This window comes from Mustelus asterias, unplaced genomic scaffold (genome assembly GCF_964213995.1).
Source record: "Mustelus asterias unplaced genomic scaffold, sMusAst1.hap1.1 HAP1_SCAFFOLD_657, whole genome shotgun sequence".
In the NCBI taxonomy this organism is placed as follows: Eukaryota; Metazoa; Chordata; class Chondrichthyes; order Carcharhiniformes; family Triakidae; genus Mustelus; species Mustelus asterias.
This window is the reverse complement of record NW_027590606.1, coordinates 147,215-163,075: the sequence shown is the minus strand read 5'-3', so window position 1 is coordinate 163,075 and position 15,861 is coordinate 147,215. Positions and strand designations below refer to the sequence as shown.

The window sequence follows — 15,861 nt, the reverse complement described above, 5'->3', positions numbered from 1 at the left end:
AATTTGATCGTCTAAAATGCATCACCTCGCATTTGTCTGGATTAAACTCCATCTGCCATTTCTGTGCCCAAGTCTCTGATCTATCTATATTCTGTTGTATTCTCTGACAATCCCCCGCATTATCAGCAACTCCACCAATCTTCGTGTCATCCGCAAATTTACTAATCAGGCCACCCACATTTTCTTCCAGATTATTTCTTTTGCTACCCTCTTGCTCCTAATATATGCATATAAAAGCCTTGGGATTTTCCTTGACCTGTTTGCTAAAGACATTTCATGGCCCCTTTTAGCCCTCCTAATTCTACGTTTAAGTTCCTTCCTACTTTCACTAAGCTTACAATTTCACTCGTCACCTATTGTTCCCGAATCCTGCCATTTCTATCCTTCATTTTTGCGGAGACATGCCTGTCCTGCACGTCAATCAACTGGCCTTTAAAAGCCCCCCGCATGCCAGTCATGGATTTGCCCTCAAATAGCCGCTCCCAATCCACATTCCCCAGTTCCTGTCTAATTTGCATGTATTTAGCCCTTGCCCAATTAATCACCCTCACTCGAGGGCCACTCTTGTCCTTATCCAAGACTACCCGAAATCTTATGGAGTTACGGTCGCTAAGTCCAAAGTGCTCCCCTATTGAAACATCGATCACCTGGCCTGGCTCATTCCCCAATATCAAGTCTAGTATGGCCCCCTTCCTGGTTGGATTGTCAACATACTGTATCAAAAAACCCTCCGAGACACAACTAACAAGTTGCCCTCCATCCGAGCCCCTGTCTGTAAGGGAGTCCCAGTCAATGTGGGGGAAAGTTAAAGTTGCCCACCACAACGACCCTGCTTTTTTCACACCTTTCTAGTATCTGACTACACAACTGCTCCTCTGTCTCCTACGGGCTGATGGGAGGTCTACAGTACATTCCCAACATTGTGATTTCACCCTTCCTATTTCTGAGCTCCACCCATAATGCCTCACTAGAAGATCCCTCCAATGTGTCCTCCCTCAACACAGCTGTGATGTGCTGCCTGATCAGCAATGCGACTCCCCCGTGCCCCCTCCCCCCCACAACGCTCCTTCTGTTTCCCCCTCTGTCCCATCTAAAACAATGATATCCCGGAATGTTAAGCTGCCAGTCCTGTCCCTCCTTTAACCAGGTCCCCGTAATTGCAATAACATCATAATTCCATGCAGTAATCCAGGCTCTCTGTTCATCTGTCTTACCTGTTATACTTCTTGCATTGAAGCAAATGCACTCCAAACCTCCAGTCTCGCTGAGCCCCTCTGCCTGCTCTTACTCTGCGATACGTTTATCTCAGTCTCACTTTTTTCCCCAGTCCCTACACTTACTGGCTTGCTGTTCCGGTTCCCACCCCTCTGCCGCACCAGTTTAAATCCTCCCGAACAGCACCAACAAACTTCCCACCCAGGATATTGGTGCCCCTCCAGTTCAGGTGGAACCCGTCCTTCTTGTACAGATCCCACCTTCCCCAGAAGAGATCCCAATGATTCATGTATCTAAAGCCCTCCCTCCTACACCAGCTCTTTAACCATGTGTTCAATTGTACTGTCTCTCTGTTCCAAGCCTCACTGGTAGCATGTAGCGTGAACCCTTTATTGTATATATGTACCTGGTTCTTGTAGTTAATCAATACATACAGTTAACCTACTTAAGATGATGAAGGCTTTATTAAGACCTACCGAGCAGTATCCAACACCCGACAGAAGAGGGGTCAATAACCAGGAGGCATAGCTTTAATGTAAGGGGTGGGAGATTTATAGGGGATTTGAGGAAAAACCTTTTCACTCAGATGGTGGTGGGAAACTGGAACTCACTGCCTGAAAGGGTGGTAGAGGTGGGAACCCTCACAATATTTAAGAAGCATTTAGATCGGCACTTGAAATGCCATAGCACACATGGTTACGGACCAAGTGCTGGAAAATGTGTTGAGACCATAAGACGTGGGAGCAGTAGTAGACCATTCAGCCCACCGAATATGCGCCCCCATTCAATGAGATCATGGCTGCTCTGATATAAAGCTCAACTCCACTTTCCCACCTTGTCCCAAGAACAAAGAAAAGTACAGCACAGGAACAGGCCCTTTGGCCCTCCAAGTTGTGCCAATCATGTCATAACTAAACTAAAACAAACCTGCCCTTACTCAGTCCGTATCCCTCTATTCCCTTCCTATTCATGTACCCATCCAAATGCCTCTTAAATATTGCTAATGTGCCTGCTTCCACCACCTCCTCTGGCAGCGCGTTCCAGACACCCACCACTCACTGCGTGAAAAACTTCCCCCCCCCGCATCTCCCTTAAACTTTCCCCCTCTCACCTTGAACATGTGCCTCCTTGTAATTGACACTTCCACCCTTGGAGAAATCCTCTGACTATCCACCCTGTCGATGCCTCTCATCATTTTGTAGACTTCGATCAGGCCACCCCTCAGCCTCCATCTTTCTAGTGAAAACATTCCAAGTTTATTCAACCTCTCCTCATGGCCAACACCTTCGAGACCAGGTAACATCCTGGTGAACCTTTGCACTCTCTCCAAAGATTCCATGTCTTTCTGGTAGTGTGGCAACGTGAACTGCACGCGATCCACCATAACTCTTGATTCCCTTACTGATTAAAAATCTGTCTATCTCAGCCTTGGCTAGGTGCTGGATGGCCAATGCAGACATGATGGGCTGAAGGGCCTCTTTCTGTGCTGTAAAACTCTATAATTCTACAATAACAAGATTCTGTAGTAGTTTCTCCACATCTACCCTATCACTGATCTGATCGCCTCTCACTGTCCTGTTTTCCAGGGAAGAGCTTGCTAAATCGTTCCTGAGAGTTGGATCCTCTCAGTCCCACTAGCACTCTTGTTAATCTTTTCTGTAATTTTCCTGCTCCTTTTTATAAGAAAGGGACCAGAAATGTACACACAACTGCCAAGCATAGTTGAATCAGAGTTCCGTGGTAAGTTCCACATTATCTCCTTGCTTTGGTATTGAGGTGGTCAGCCTTGGCTCAGTGTGGTCCTCTCATCTCTGAGACAGAGGGTTGTGAGTTCCAGTCCTACTGCAGGGATCTGAGTTATTACATAACCCGAACTTACCTTAATGTTGAGCTTGGAAGTCTGGAACCTCAACTCCTGACAGACCTTGGAATTTCGGCACGTGAGCAGACCTGGGAGTGGGCTTCCCGCACTCAGTTCAGCATAAGTTGTCCCGGCCCACGACAGGCCCAAACTGACTACACATAAAGAGAAAGAATATAAATGGCATGAGAATCCGGGTGCGGATTGCCAGAACCAAACAGTGTCCCAGACAGGGGGGAGAGCACAGAGAGAGGTCCCACAAGGAAGTCCCAAGTAAGAGACCTCAGACAGGGGCAGTTAAGTTCAGTTAAAAGAGAAACAGGTTCCAAGTTATAGAAAGGGCTGTGAGGAGCAGGCTTTAGGTCTGGAGGGCTCAGAAGAACCCTTGGGCCATTGGGGCAAAGCTGTTCTGCTTGGTGTGGCCGAAGGTCTGAAATTCTGCCTGTAGTTTGGTGTTTGAGAGTATACTCGGGGATTCCAGGGGAACGGGATCTTGGAAGGTGAGACTGAAACCCAATAAGATGGGCTACCATTGATGCTGCCTGAGGGTTCAAGAGAAGCCCTGAAGATCCAAGAAGACAGCCAAATGTTGGTGACTGTGCTGTGGGCCGTTGGGACAAAGGTACCACTTTTGAATAGTTATGTTCTGCTCAGCATGGCCGAAGAACTGAAATCATGCTGTTGAGTAGCTGTTTGAGTGTACTTGGGAATCCAGGGGCACGTGATCTCAGGAGACGAGATTAAAATCCTGCGAGGTGGGGCGTCATTGAAGCCGTCTGAGTTGGAGCGCGTTTTTGAGATAATTCCAAGGTAAGATCTTCTAAGATGAAAATTGGAAACTTTTGTGAGTGAGAGAGTTACAGTGAGATTGGTTGACTCACAGTGTTACTGATGTCTGGGTGTGATGTTGAGAAATCGTGGACTCTGTTTTGGTCACGCCTGTCATTATGCAATACTCCATAACCCTTGATTCCCTTACTGGTTAAAAATCTGTCTATCTCAGCCTTGGCTAGGTGCTGGATGGCCGTTGCAGATATGATGGGCTGGAGGGCCTCTTTCTGTGCTGTAAAACTCTATGATTCTACAATAACAAGAAGATTGTGTCGTTGGCATGTCTGACCACAATTTGCCTGTTAATTTAAATATACCTCTTGAAACCTGAATGCTAACGTTTAGGATACATGTTGTAAATAGTTTTATCTTTCTGATCTTGCATAGTAAAGTTAATTTCTCTTTCTTCAAACTCTGTGGAATTTTGTGACTTTATTCAGTGAACAAGTGTCTCAAATCTCAAGCTTTGTCTATGTTAAATAAAATGTCATTGGTCACTAACCGGATCTCGCCTTCACTTGGAGCTCTGGCCAATGATCATAACAAAGTAGATGATTCAAACTGATGTTGCCAGTGCAGTACTGAGGGAGTGCTGCAGTACTGTCCTTTGGGATGAGATGTTTTCCCTCTCAGGTGGATGTAAGAGATCCCATGGCACTGTTTTGAAGAAGGTGTACAAGATTATGAGAGGTGTGGACAGGGTGGATCGGAAGCAGCTGTTACCCTTAGTTGAAGGGTCAGTAATGAGGGGGCATAATTTTAAGGTGATTTAGAGGGGATTTGAGGAAAAGATTTTTCATCCAGAGGGTGGTGGGAGTCTGGAATGCGCTATCTGGGAGGGTAGTAGAGGCGGGAAACCTCACAACCTTTAAAAAGTATGTGGATGAGCACTTGAAATGTCAGAACATTCAAGGCCATGGGCCAAGTGCTGGAAAGTGGGATTAGTGTAGATTTAGTGTAGTTTTGTTGGTACAGGCTCAATGGGCTGAAGGACCTCTTCTGTACTGTATGACTCGATGACTCTAAGAACCAGGAGGGTTCCCCTGGACAATATTTATCTCCTAACAGTTGCGAAGTTGGGTTGAGTAATTGTAGATTGGGAAGTAGGAAGTTAAAATTTTGGTGTTTGGAAAACCGTAAAATGCTATGGGGGAGGGAGGGGGGGGGGGGGAGGGGGGAGGAGAGGGGGGGGGGGGGAAGCATTGCATAGTCCCGGTAAAAGGTGGTGCTTTTTCCGTGCTTAGAGATTAAAAGTGCAAGTACACAGAGAGCCCAAACTGAAACATTTGTATTGAAAGGCCGAGCAGCAGTTTTTCCAAAACAACAGGCTTTTGAATTTAGCCAATTTGAATCAAGCACTTAGATACCAAGAACCTATTAAATTTAAGTCTGATGGTTTTGACAATCTAGGACCAATCCTATTGTGGAAAATACTGATATGCCATCAGGGGTACAAATGAAGGGGCAGTGGAACAAAGAGAGAGAGAGAGCAACTGCCGCCTTCTAGAGTTAACAGCTCTTAGTTCAGCTCTCCATTCTAGAGAGAGAGAGAGCGAATTGCTGGCTCTCATAGCTTCACCTATGTCTTAAGAGAAAGCACTATCGAAATAGCAAAGATACTAAAGAAGAAAGAAGTTCCAGACAGAAGATTCAACAGAGAAGGCCCAGAACATTCCAGAAGATGCCAAACGTGATTGTAATTTTGAGAGTGACTAAATTCTATTTTGTTAAGGAGTGGAAATTGTATTTATCTGAACAGCATTCCATTAGAATCGTGTTTTATCCGGTTCGTTACTAGTTTAGTTAATTTGTTCACTGTTAGTTAGATAAATTAATTGTTACGTGTTGATTTTAGAGTGAGTGTCAGGGATTTATTTTGTATTTAACCACTAGGAGTTGCCGAAGAGCGGGTCACACCACTTCACACACACTTTTTACAGATTATAAGGTGAGGTATTCCTCTTTGAGTGGTTAGGTGTTAGTTCTCAGAGGGGGGCATCAACCTCTGCTTTATAACAGATTGGGGGCTCGGGTTCGGGCTATGACTAGTCCTCGATCTTTACTTGTTGTCGCTTAAATCAAAAGTGGGGAAATGGTTCTTAAAATTGCTAAAGAGATTCTGGGGGTCGAAGATGCTTCCCAAATTTGCCAAGGAAGCTTAGAAAGACAGAAAAAGACGACACTTGTAGAATTAGCAAACAGGCTAAAAGTGGGTTTAACCAGGGATAATAAGAAAGCTGAAATTGTAACGGAGTTATCCAATCATTTAGGCATATCAGAGAAACAGTCAAGTGCAGTGGAGTTAGAAAAAAAATAAATTGCAAATGAGACAATTGGAGCTAGAAAGTGAACTGAAAAGGCTGGAGTCAGAGAAAGAAGAAAGAGAAAGATTGTTCGAGTTGGAAAAGATGACGTTGGAACTTGAAGCAAAAAGACTTCAAATGACTGAAGTAAAAGTGCAAGATAGAAGTGATGATGGGCAAACTCATCGTGGCCAACCGCCTGGTGGGGATACATACAAATATGTACAAACATTAGCAAAATTTGATGAAAAAGATGCAGAAGTCTTTTTCATTTCCTTTGAGAAATTGGCTACACAGATGAAATGGCCAGAAGAGGTGTGGGTAACGTTAATTCAGACCAAAGTTGGTAAGCAGGGCTACTGAGGTGTTTGCAGCGCTGTCAGAGGAGGTGTCAGGAAAATATGAAGAAGTAAAGAAGGTTGTTTTGAGTGCCTATGAATTAGCATCGAGACAACGGTTCAGAAATGTAAGAAAGGAACCAGGTCAGACTTATATCGAGTTTGAAAGAATTAAACAGAGCAACTTCAATAGATGGGTGGGAGCATTAAAGATAGAAAAGATATATGAGGTTATTAGAGATATTATTCTGCTGGAGGGGTTGAGAAACTCATTTCCAGAAGTGATAAGAACACATGTTGAGGAACAGAAAGTTAAAACAGTGAGAAGAGCTGCAGAGATGGCAGATGAATACACATTACTGCATAAATTGACATCTAGCTTCCAACAGCAATTTCATTCCATGAGGGATAGAAATTGGGAAAGAGGGAGATCCTTCAATGAAAAACAAAAATGTAGATCACATTGGGAACAGTTTACCACCTGTGATAAAAGAAACCCAAGAAGGTGGAAAAGAGGTGAAAGACCTCGGGTGTTTTCACTGTAATAAGGTCGGACACACTAAGTCACAGTGCTGATGGCTTAAGAAAGGCACTGGGAAAAAGGATGTGGTAAAAGAGGCTCAACCAGTGGGATTAGCTAAGGCAGTGAGGGAAATTCCAGAGAGGTCGAGGAGCTAAAGGAGAGTGCACAGCCTCGGCACAGGCTGGATAGTAAGATAGCGTCTGATCTTTTCAAAGACTTTACCTGTGTGGGTAAGATTTACTCAGGTAGAACAGGAGGAGTAGGTAAAGAAGTTAAAATATTGAGAGATATGGGAGCTAGTCTGTCTCCAATAGTAAGAGGTGAAAATATTTGCACTCCTGAAATATTGCCCGAGAGAGTGGTAATCTGTGGAATAAATGGAGAGAGGAGTATGTCCCCTGTGTAAGATAAGGCTAGAAAGTCCAATCAAGACTGGGTAAGTGATAGTGGGAGTGATGGAAAACTTGGCTATTCCAGGAATACAGGTTATCCTTGGAAATGATATCGCTGGTTCACAGGAGGAACTGATGCTCATTGTAGTGGAAAAGCCAAAAGAAAACCAGGGAACTGAGGAGTTAAAAGAAAAATACCCTGGAATTCTTCCAGATCGTGTGGTGACAAGATCCCACAGCCATTAGTTAAAACAGGAGTGGGAGAACAAAAGAGAAAGATGAAGGAATTGAGGTCCAGCTAGCTGACACTCTGATGAGATGGTAAAGGAAAGACCTAAGCAGGTAGAGGATCAAGCAGAGGTGTCTAGCTCTAAAAGATTAATGGAGTTATAACAAAAAAATGAGGTGATAAAGGATTTATATCATAAAGCCGACTCGGAAAAGGAATCAGAGTGTATTCCAGAATGCTATTACCTTAATAGTAAAATCTTAAGGTGAAAATAGAGACCTTGGCAAGTTAGTGCAGATGAGAAATAGGCAGAAGTTCATCAGACTGTGTTGCTGGTAGAATACAGACAGGAAGTATTGTGGGTAGCACAAGAGTTACCTGTAGGAGGTCATCTAGGGGTGAAGAAGATTCAGGCTAAGATACAGAAGCATTTCTATTGGCCTGGACTACATAAAGATGTGATTGAATCTTGCCGCACCTGTCATATGTATCAGATGGTAGGAAAGCCACAGGCAGTGATAAAACCAGCACCTTTGATGCCACTTCTCGCATTTGAAGAACCTTTTACACGGGTTATCATTGATTGTGTAGGTCCCCTCTCTAAAACCAGAAGTGGGAACCAGTATTTTTTTAACCATAATGAAAGTGTCTACCAGGTTTCCAGACGCAATTCCATTATGGAATGTCAAGGCAAAAAAGGTTGTGGGGGATTTGCTTGCTTTCTTTACCCGTTATGGATTTCCCAGGGAGATTCAGTCAAACGAAGGGTCCAATTTTACTGCTAAATTATTTAAGAGAGGCAAGGACTGATTAGGGACAGTCAGCATGGCTTTGTGAGTGGAAAATCATGTCTCACAGATTTGATTGAGTGTTTTTGAAGGGGTAACCAAGAAGGTAGATGAGGGCAGTGCAGTTGATGTTGTCTACATGGACTTTAGCAAGGACTTTGACAAGGTATCGCACGGTAGGTTGTTGCATAAAGTTAAATCTCACAGGATCCGGGGTGAGGTAGCTAAATGGATACAACATTGGCTTGATGACAGAAGCCAACGGGTGGTTGTAGAGGTTGTGGTTGTTTTTCAAACTGGAGACCTGTGGCCAGCGGTGTGCCTCAGGGATCAGTGCTGGGTCCACTGTTATTTGTCATTTATATTAATGGTTTGGATGAGAATATAGGAGGCATGGTTAGTAAGTTTGCAGATGACACCAAGATTGGTGGCATAGTGGACAGTGAAGAAGGTAATCTCGGATTGCAATGGAATCTTGATCAATTGGGCCAATGGGCTGACGAATGGCAGATGGAGTTTAATTTTGATAAATGCGAGGTAATGCATTTTGGTTGATCGAACCAGGGCAGGACTTACTCAGTTAATGGTAGGGCGTTGGGGAGAGTTACAGAACAAAGATCTACGTCCTTGAAAGTGGAGTCACAGGTGGACAGAGTGGTGAAGAAGGCATTCAGCATGCTTGGTTTCATTGGTCAGAACATTGAATATAGGAGTTGGGATGTCTTGTTGAAGTTGTACAAGACATTTGTAAGGCCACACTTGGAATACTGTGTACAGTTCTGGTCACCCTATTATAGAAAGGATATTATTAGACTAGAAAGAGTGCAGGAGAGATTTACTAGGATGCTACCGGGACTTGATGGTTTGAGTTATAAGGAGAGGCTGGATAGACTGGGACTTTTTTCTCTGGAGCGTAGAAGGCTGAGGGATGATCTTATAGCGGTCTATAAAATAATGAGGGGCATAGATCAGCTAGATAGTGTGGTAAACCACTGTTATCTGTGGTGGTTAACCACTGTTAGTATTTATTATTACCTGCGTATGTGGCACATCCCTGTTGGTTCCGCCCAAGACTCCTCCCCCTGGTCCGGGTATAAAGGCGGTGGCTCCTCCCCCTAGCCTTCAGTACAGACCAGATCACCAACAGGGATGGCTCCAAGTTCTTGCTAATAAAAGCCTATTTGACTTGCTCACAACTAGTCTTGACTCGATTGATAGTGCATCAGAAAGTCAGTATCTTTTCCCAAAGATAGGGGAGTCTAAAACTAGAGGGAATAGGTCTAAGGGGAGAGATACATAAGGGTCCAGAGGGGCAATTTTTTCACACAGAAGGTGGTGAGTGTCTGGAACAAGTTGCCAGAGGTAGTAATAGAGGCGGGTACAATTTTGTCTTTTAAAAAGCATTTAGTAAGCTACATGGGTAAGATGGGTATAGAGGGATATGGGCCAAACATGGGCAATTGGGATTAGCTTAGGGGTTTAAAATAGCATGAATTCAAAAACTCTGCTTCCACCACCATTTCAAGAGAGACTTCCAAAGACACTGAACCCCCAGAGAGAAAATGTTTCACCTTATCTCCATTTTAAACGGGTGACCACTTACTTTTTAACAGTGAGTCTCTAGTTCTACGTTCTCCCACAAGAGGAAACATCCTCTCCACATCCACCCTGTCAACACCCCCTCAGGATCTTATCTGTTTCAATCAAGTCGCCTCTTATTCTTCGAAACTCCAGCGGATACAAGGTTCACCTCTCCAAACCTTGCTCAAAACACCACCCACCCATTCCTGGTATGAGTCCAGTAAACATTCTCCGAACTGTTTCCAATGCATTTACACCCTTCCTGAAATAAATAAACAAGAGGAAACATTCTCCCACTATCAAAAACTTTTCATAATTTTAAAGATCCTATTAGTGATGGTATGGATCATCGCTTATCCCGCCACCAGCGTCACAGATTGTTGGTTCGCTTATCTCATTGCCATTTATGGGAGCTTGCTGTGCACATGACACGTTCCTCCCTGTTTCAGAACAGTGAGCATGCCTTCCCTGGCTGTGAGGTTGGTAGGGACGGCCTGAGGTCCTCAGTAATCAGGAGTTATGTTGAGCCGAGAGTGAGACTGCGGGTGGCAATGCAACTGAATACCAGGAGATGGCAGAGGCGGACAAGGCTAGTTTGAGGATGGAATTGCAAGGCCAGGAGCTGGGGGGAGACACAATCCTGACAGTAAAATGCTTCAGCGGAACTGAAGAAAGAAAGAGGACCTTTTAAGTATTAACATATTTGCTCACTTAAACAACTCTCCATTTCTGACATAATCTCTCTCTAACCCACTTTGAATCATAGAATCCCTACAGTGCAGAAGGCGGCCATTCAACCCATCGAGTCTGCACTGACAACAATCCCACCCAGGCCCTATCCCCGTAACCCCATGTATTTACCCTAGCTAATCCCCCTGACACTAAGGGGCAATTTAGCATGCTTAATCCACCTTACTCGCACATCTTTGGGCTGTGGGAGGAAACCGGAGCACCCGGAGGAAACCCATGCCGACATGGGGAGAACCTACAAACTCCACACAGACAGTGACCCAAGGCCAGAATTGAACCCAGGTCTCTGGAACTATGAGGCAGCAGTGCTAACCACTGTGCCACCGTGCCACCCACGGTACGGTGAGGTTGGGAGTGTGTTAATCTTATTTGAATGGCAGCTTCAATACAGCTTGTCTTTCATTCTCAATAAACACATGTACCATTTCCTGGAATCCTTTGCAGTGTAATTAAGAATGTGCATTTTGTTGCGTTAAATCCTGTTTCCATTTGTTCATTCTGCTCCAGATAGTTTTGAGTGCAGTTGCTAACTGTGGTGATTAACACTCAGTAAGCTTGCAATTATTGGTGCTGGGGAAATGGGAAACTTTCCCCGTTTCAAATACCCAGAGTACTGACTGGGGGGAATGGAGGGGCAATCTCACTCACTCGATTTGGGGGTGCTTCAGGGGGCTCACACTCTTAACTCCATTTCGGTCGGCTGTGGTTTCAGTCCCACTCCAGAGGCTTGGGTGCAAAAGGCGAGATTGGAGCTGCTGCATCTTGGACGAGACAGTAAAGGGAGGCCATGTATCTGCCCTCTCAGGTGGCATTCTCTTTGGAAGAGTCATCCGGGGAACTTCTAGCCAAGCCCTGAACCAACATCGCAAAAACCTGGTCATCTGCTGGCTGTTTTGTGGGATCTTGCCATGCCCAAATGAGTGACTGTCTTCCTTACATGATAATAGTGGCGACACTTCAAAAGTACGTTGCTGATGGTGGGTGTCCTGATGTTATGAAAGGTGTTGTGTAAAGAGACACCTGACAGTGTTATTCCAACCCTGTCTTGGGTCAGGGAGAAGCGAGGTGAGGATGTTCTAAAGATATTGATGACCCACCATTCTTCCCCACTGAGATATTCAATCGGGCGGCACGGTGGCACAGTGGTTAGCACTGCTGCCTCACAGTGCCAGGGACCCGAGTTCGATTCTCGGCTTGGGTGACTGTCTGTGTGGAGTCTGCATGTTCTCCCCGTGTCTGCGTGGGTTTCCTCTGGATGCTCTGGTTTTCTCCCACATCTGAAAGATGTGCTGCTTCGGTGCATTGGCCGTGCTAAATTCTCCCTCAGTGTACCCGAACGGGTGCCAGAGTGTGGCGACTCGGGGATTTTCACAGTAACTTCATTGCAGTGTTAATGTAAGCACGCTTGTGACACTAATAAATAAACATTAAACAGATTTTAGGACAACAGACCGATGCTCTTTCTCTCCTCTTAGAGGTGCTGACCTGTGCTCCGGTCACAAGTGTTGGCAACAATTGGTTCCTTGCTGAAAGTGTGGTTTTTATGAGTGAGGTCAGACAGCGGGCCCTATTTTACCATTTTGATTCTCAGTGCTGGACGGGGGGGACTTGAAACTGGGAGTGTTTCAGATCCGACTTTTAGACCCATTCTCAGGCGCCTCCATACACACTCTGCCTGCAAAAATATCAGCGATTCCGAATTGCGCTGAAGAAGTCTGTGGGTGGGGCTTAATGCGCCTGAAACCCTGCAACTCCGATCAGTGCTTCCAACTGCGCCTGCGCAGTAAAAAAAACCTGATAGAATGCCCCTCCCCACCACATCCCTCCCGAGCCGGGTAATGCCTGCCCTGGCGGTCCTAATCGTGGCCATTGCCGGGCCTTGGTAAAGGGGGAACCGGCACAAAGGCAGGCGTGGTTTGCGCTACTCGCCTGACTTTACCAAGTTTTCGCAACAGGCGAAAACGGGCGCAACGCGATGGTAGAATCGGGCCCAGCATGTATTGCCAGGCAATTTGACTGTGAGAGGTATCGCAGTCTGGCCCTGTGCATACCCAACACACACTCTCGCTGTTAGTTAGAGACTGCTGGCTGATTTTATTTACTGCTCCCTGAGCCAGAGGTTCCTGAGGGTAGATGTGTGTAACTGAGCGAGTTAGAATCGTCACGACACAGAAAGGGACCATTGAGTTAGTGCCAGCTCTCTGTCGAACAATCCAGTCAGTCCCACTCCCCCGCTCTATCCCCGTCTCCCCACAAGTTTATCTTCCCCCAAGTGCCCATCCAATTTCCTTTTGAAATCTTTCATTATATCTGATTTCACCCCGTTCCTCATTTTACTCCCTGCACACCTTGCCCGAAACCTCATCTCTGTCTCCTTCAGTCCTTGTACCCTCAGCTAACGGCAATAGCTTTTCTTTGTCCACTTGATCTAAACCTTGTACACCCTTGGCAAATCTCCTCTCAATCTCCTTCACTCCAAGGAGAACAACCCCAACTTCTCCAACCTAACCCTGTAGCTAAAATCCTCCCCATCCCTGGCACCATTCTGATAAATCTCCCTCTTCACTGTCACAAGGACCCTCACACCCTTCCTAAAGCGACCAGAACTCAGTGCAGTCTTCTAATTGGTGCTTAACCCAAGCTTTATACAGGTTCAGCAGAACTTCCCTACTTTTGTCCTCAGTGCCTCGAATAATGAAGCCCAAGATGCTTTGCGAACCGCTCTCAATCTGTCCAGCCACCTTGAAAGATGCACACGAACCCACAAGTGTCTCTGTCCCTGCTCACTCTCCGGATTTCTGCCATTAAGGAATATCCAAAAAATCTCTTCTTTCCAATACAACTTCTATTTGTTCCTTCCACCTTCCTCCCTGGTTCTGTACGTGCTTAAAAACAGTTCATCATCAACAACTTCTTGTTCTATTATATAGAATTACATCAAATGTACGAGATCCTGTGGCACAGTGGGTTGGTGTCCCTGCCTCTGATCCAGAAGCTCCGGGTTCGAGTCCCACCCCAGGACTTGATGTCCAAGGAAGGTGAGTTCATAATGCGGCCATTTGGTAGTAAAAGCCACTAGCTTTCGGAGCGCTGCTCCTTCGTCAGGTGAGTGGGAGATCTCCTCAGAAACAGGGCACATAAAGACTCAAACTCAATTTACAGAATAATGGTAATCTTAAAGGTACAGACATTGTGAGTGGAGAGAGCGTTAAGCACAGGTTAAAGAGATGTGTATTGTCTCCAGACAGGACAGTTAGTGAGATTTTGCAAGTCATGGGGGTTACAGGTAGTGTGACATGAACCCAAGATCCCGGTTGAGGCCGTCCGCATGTGTGTGGAACATGGCGATCACTCTCTGCTCAGCGACTCTGCGTTGTCGTGAAGACCACCTTGGAGAGCGCTTACCCGAAGATCAGAGGCTGAATGCCCGTGACCGCTGAAGTGTTCCCCAACAGGAAGAGAACACTCTTGCCTGGTGAAGTGGACCTCTTCACCGCACAGGACCTTCAACTGATGCTATACACTAGATACATCGATGACATTTTCTTCCTTTAGACTCATGGTGAACAATCACTGAAACAACTATATGATGACATCAACAAGTTCCATCCCACCATCAGACTCACCATGGACTACTCTCCAGAATCGGTTGCATTCTTGGACATACGCATCTCCATCAAGGATGGTCACCTCAGCACCTCACTGTACCGCAAGCCCACAGATAACCTCACGATGCTCCACTTCTCCAGCTTCCACCCTAAACACGTTAACGAAGCCATCCCCTATGGACAAGCCCTCCGTATACACAGGATCTGCTCAGATGAGGAGGATCGCAACAGACACCTCCAGACGCTGAAAGATGCCCTCATAAGAACAGGATATGGCGCTCGACTCATCGATCGATAGTTCCAACGCGCCACAGCGAAAAATCGCACCAACCTCCTCAGAAGACAAACACGAGACACGGCAGACAAAGTACCCTTCATCGTCCAGTACTTCCCCGGAGCGGAGAAGCTATGACATCTTCTCCAGAGCCTTCAACATGTCATTGATGAAGACAAACATCTCACCAAGGCCATCCCCACACCCCTACTTCTTGCCTTCAAACAACCGCACAACCACAAACAGACCATTGTCCGCAGCAAACTACCCAGCCTTCAGGAGAACAGTGACCACGACACCACACAACCCTGCCACAGCAACCTCTGCAAGACGTGCCGGATCATCGACATGGATGCCATCATCTCACGTGAGAGCACCATCCACCAGGTACACGGTAAATACACTTGCAACTCGACCAACGTTGTCTACCTCCATACACTGCAGGAAAGGATGCCCCGAGACATGGTACATTGGGGAGACCATGCAGACGCTACGCCAACAGATGAATGAACACCGCTCGACAATCACCAGGCAAGAGTGTTCTCTTCCTGTTGGGGAACACTTCAGCAGTCACGGGCATTCGGCCTCTGATCTTCGAGTAAGCGTTCTCCAAGGCAGCCTTCACGACATGCGACAGCGCAGAGTCTCTGAGCAGAGACTGATAGCCAAGTTCCGCACACATGAGGACGGCCTCAACCAGGATCTTGGGTTCATGTCACACTATCTGTAATCCACGACTTGCCTGTGCTTGCAAAATCTCACTAACTGTCCTGTCTGGAGACAATATACATCTCTTTAACCTGTGCTTAACCCTCCCTCCACTCACATTGTCTGTATCTTTGAGACTTGATTACCTGTAAAGACTCGCATTCCAACCATTATTTTGTAAATTGAGTTTGTGTCTTTATATGCCCTGTTTGTGAACAGAACTCCCACTCACCTGATGAAGGAGCAGCGCTCCGAAAGCTAGTGGCTTTTGCTACCAAATAAACCTGTTGGACTTTAACCTGGTGTTGTGAGACTTCTTGCTGCACTCTTAAAGTGCCATATTCTTCTCTTAAAGGGACAGCTCCCTCCAGGGGAACACATTTCAATAACTGCTGCTTTAATACTAACTTATATTTCTTCTCCCATTGCTCTTCTCTGTTGTATATCATTCCAAACATTT

At 45.8% G+C, this 15,861-nt stretch overlaps 1 protein-coding gene across 2 annotated transcripts in view; it reads left to right on the top strand.

Moving 5' to 3' along the window:
• Positions 1-15,861, top strand: part of LOC144487235 (X-ray repair cross-complementing protein 6-like) — a 68,841-nt gene that overhangs the window by 9,638 nt on the left and 43,342 nt on the right. For both annotated transcript variants that reach the window (XM_078205310.1, XM_078205309.1), the window contains exon 2: positions 13,742-13,849. In XM_078205310.1, the coding sequence (XP_078061436.1) occupies positions 13,742-13,849 (108 nt within the window). The remainder of the gene's footprint in view (positions 1-13,741; positions 13,850-15,861) is intronic.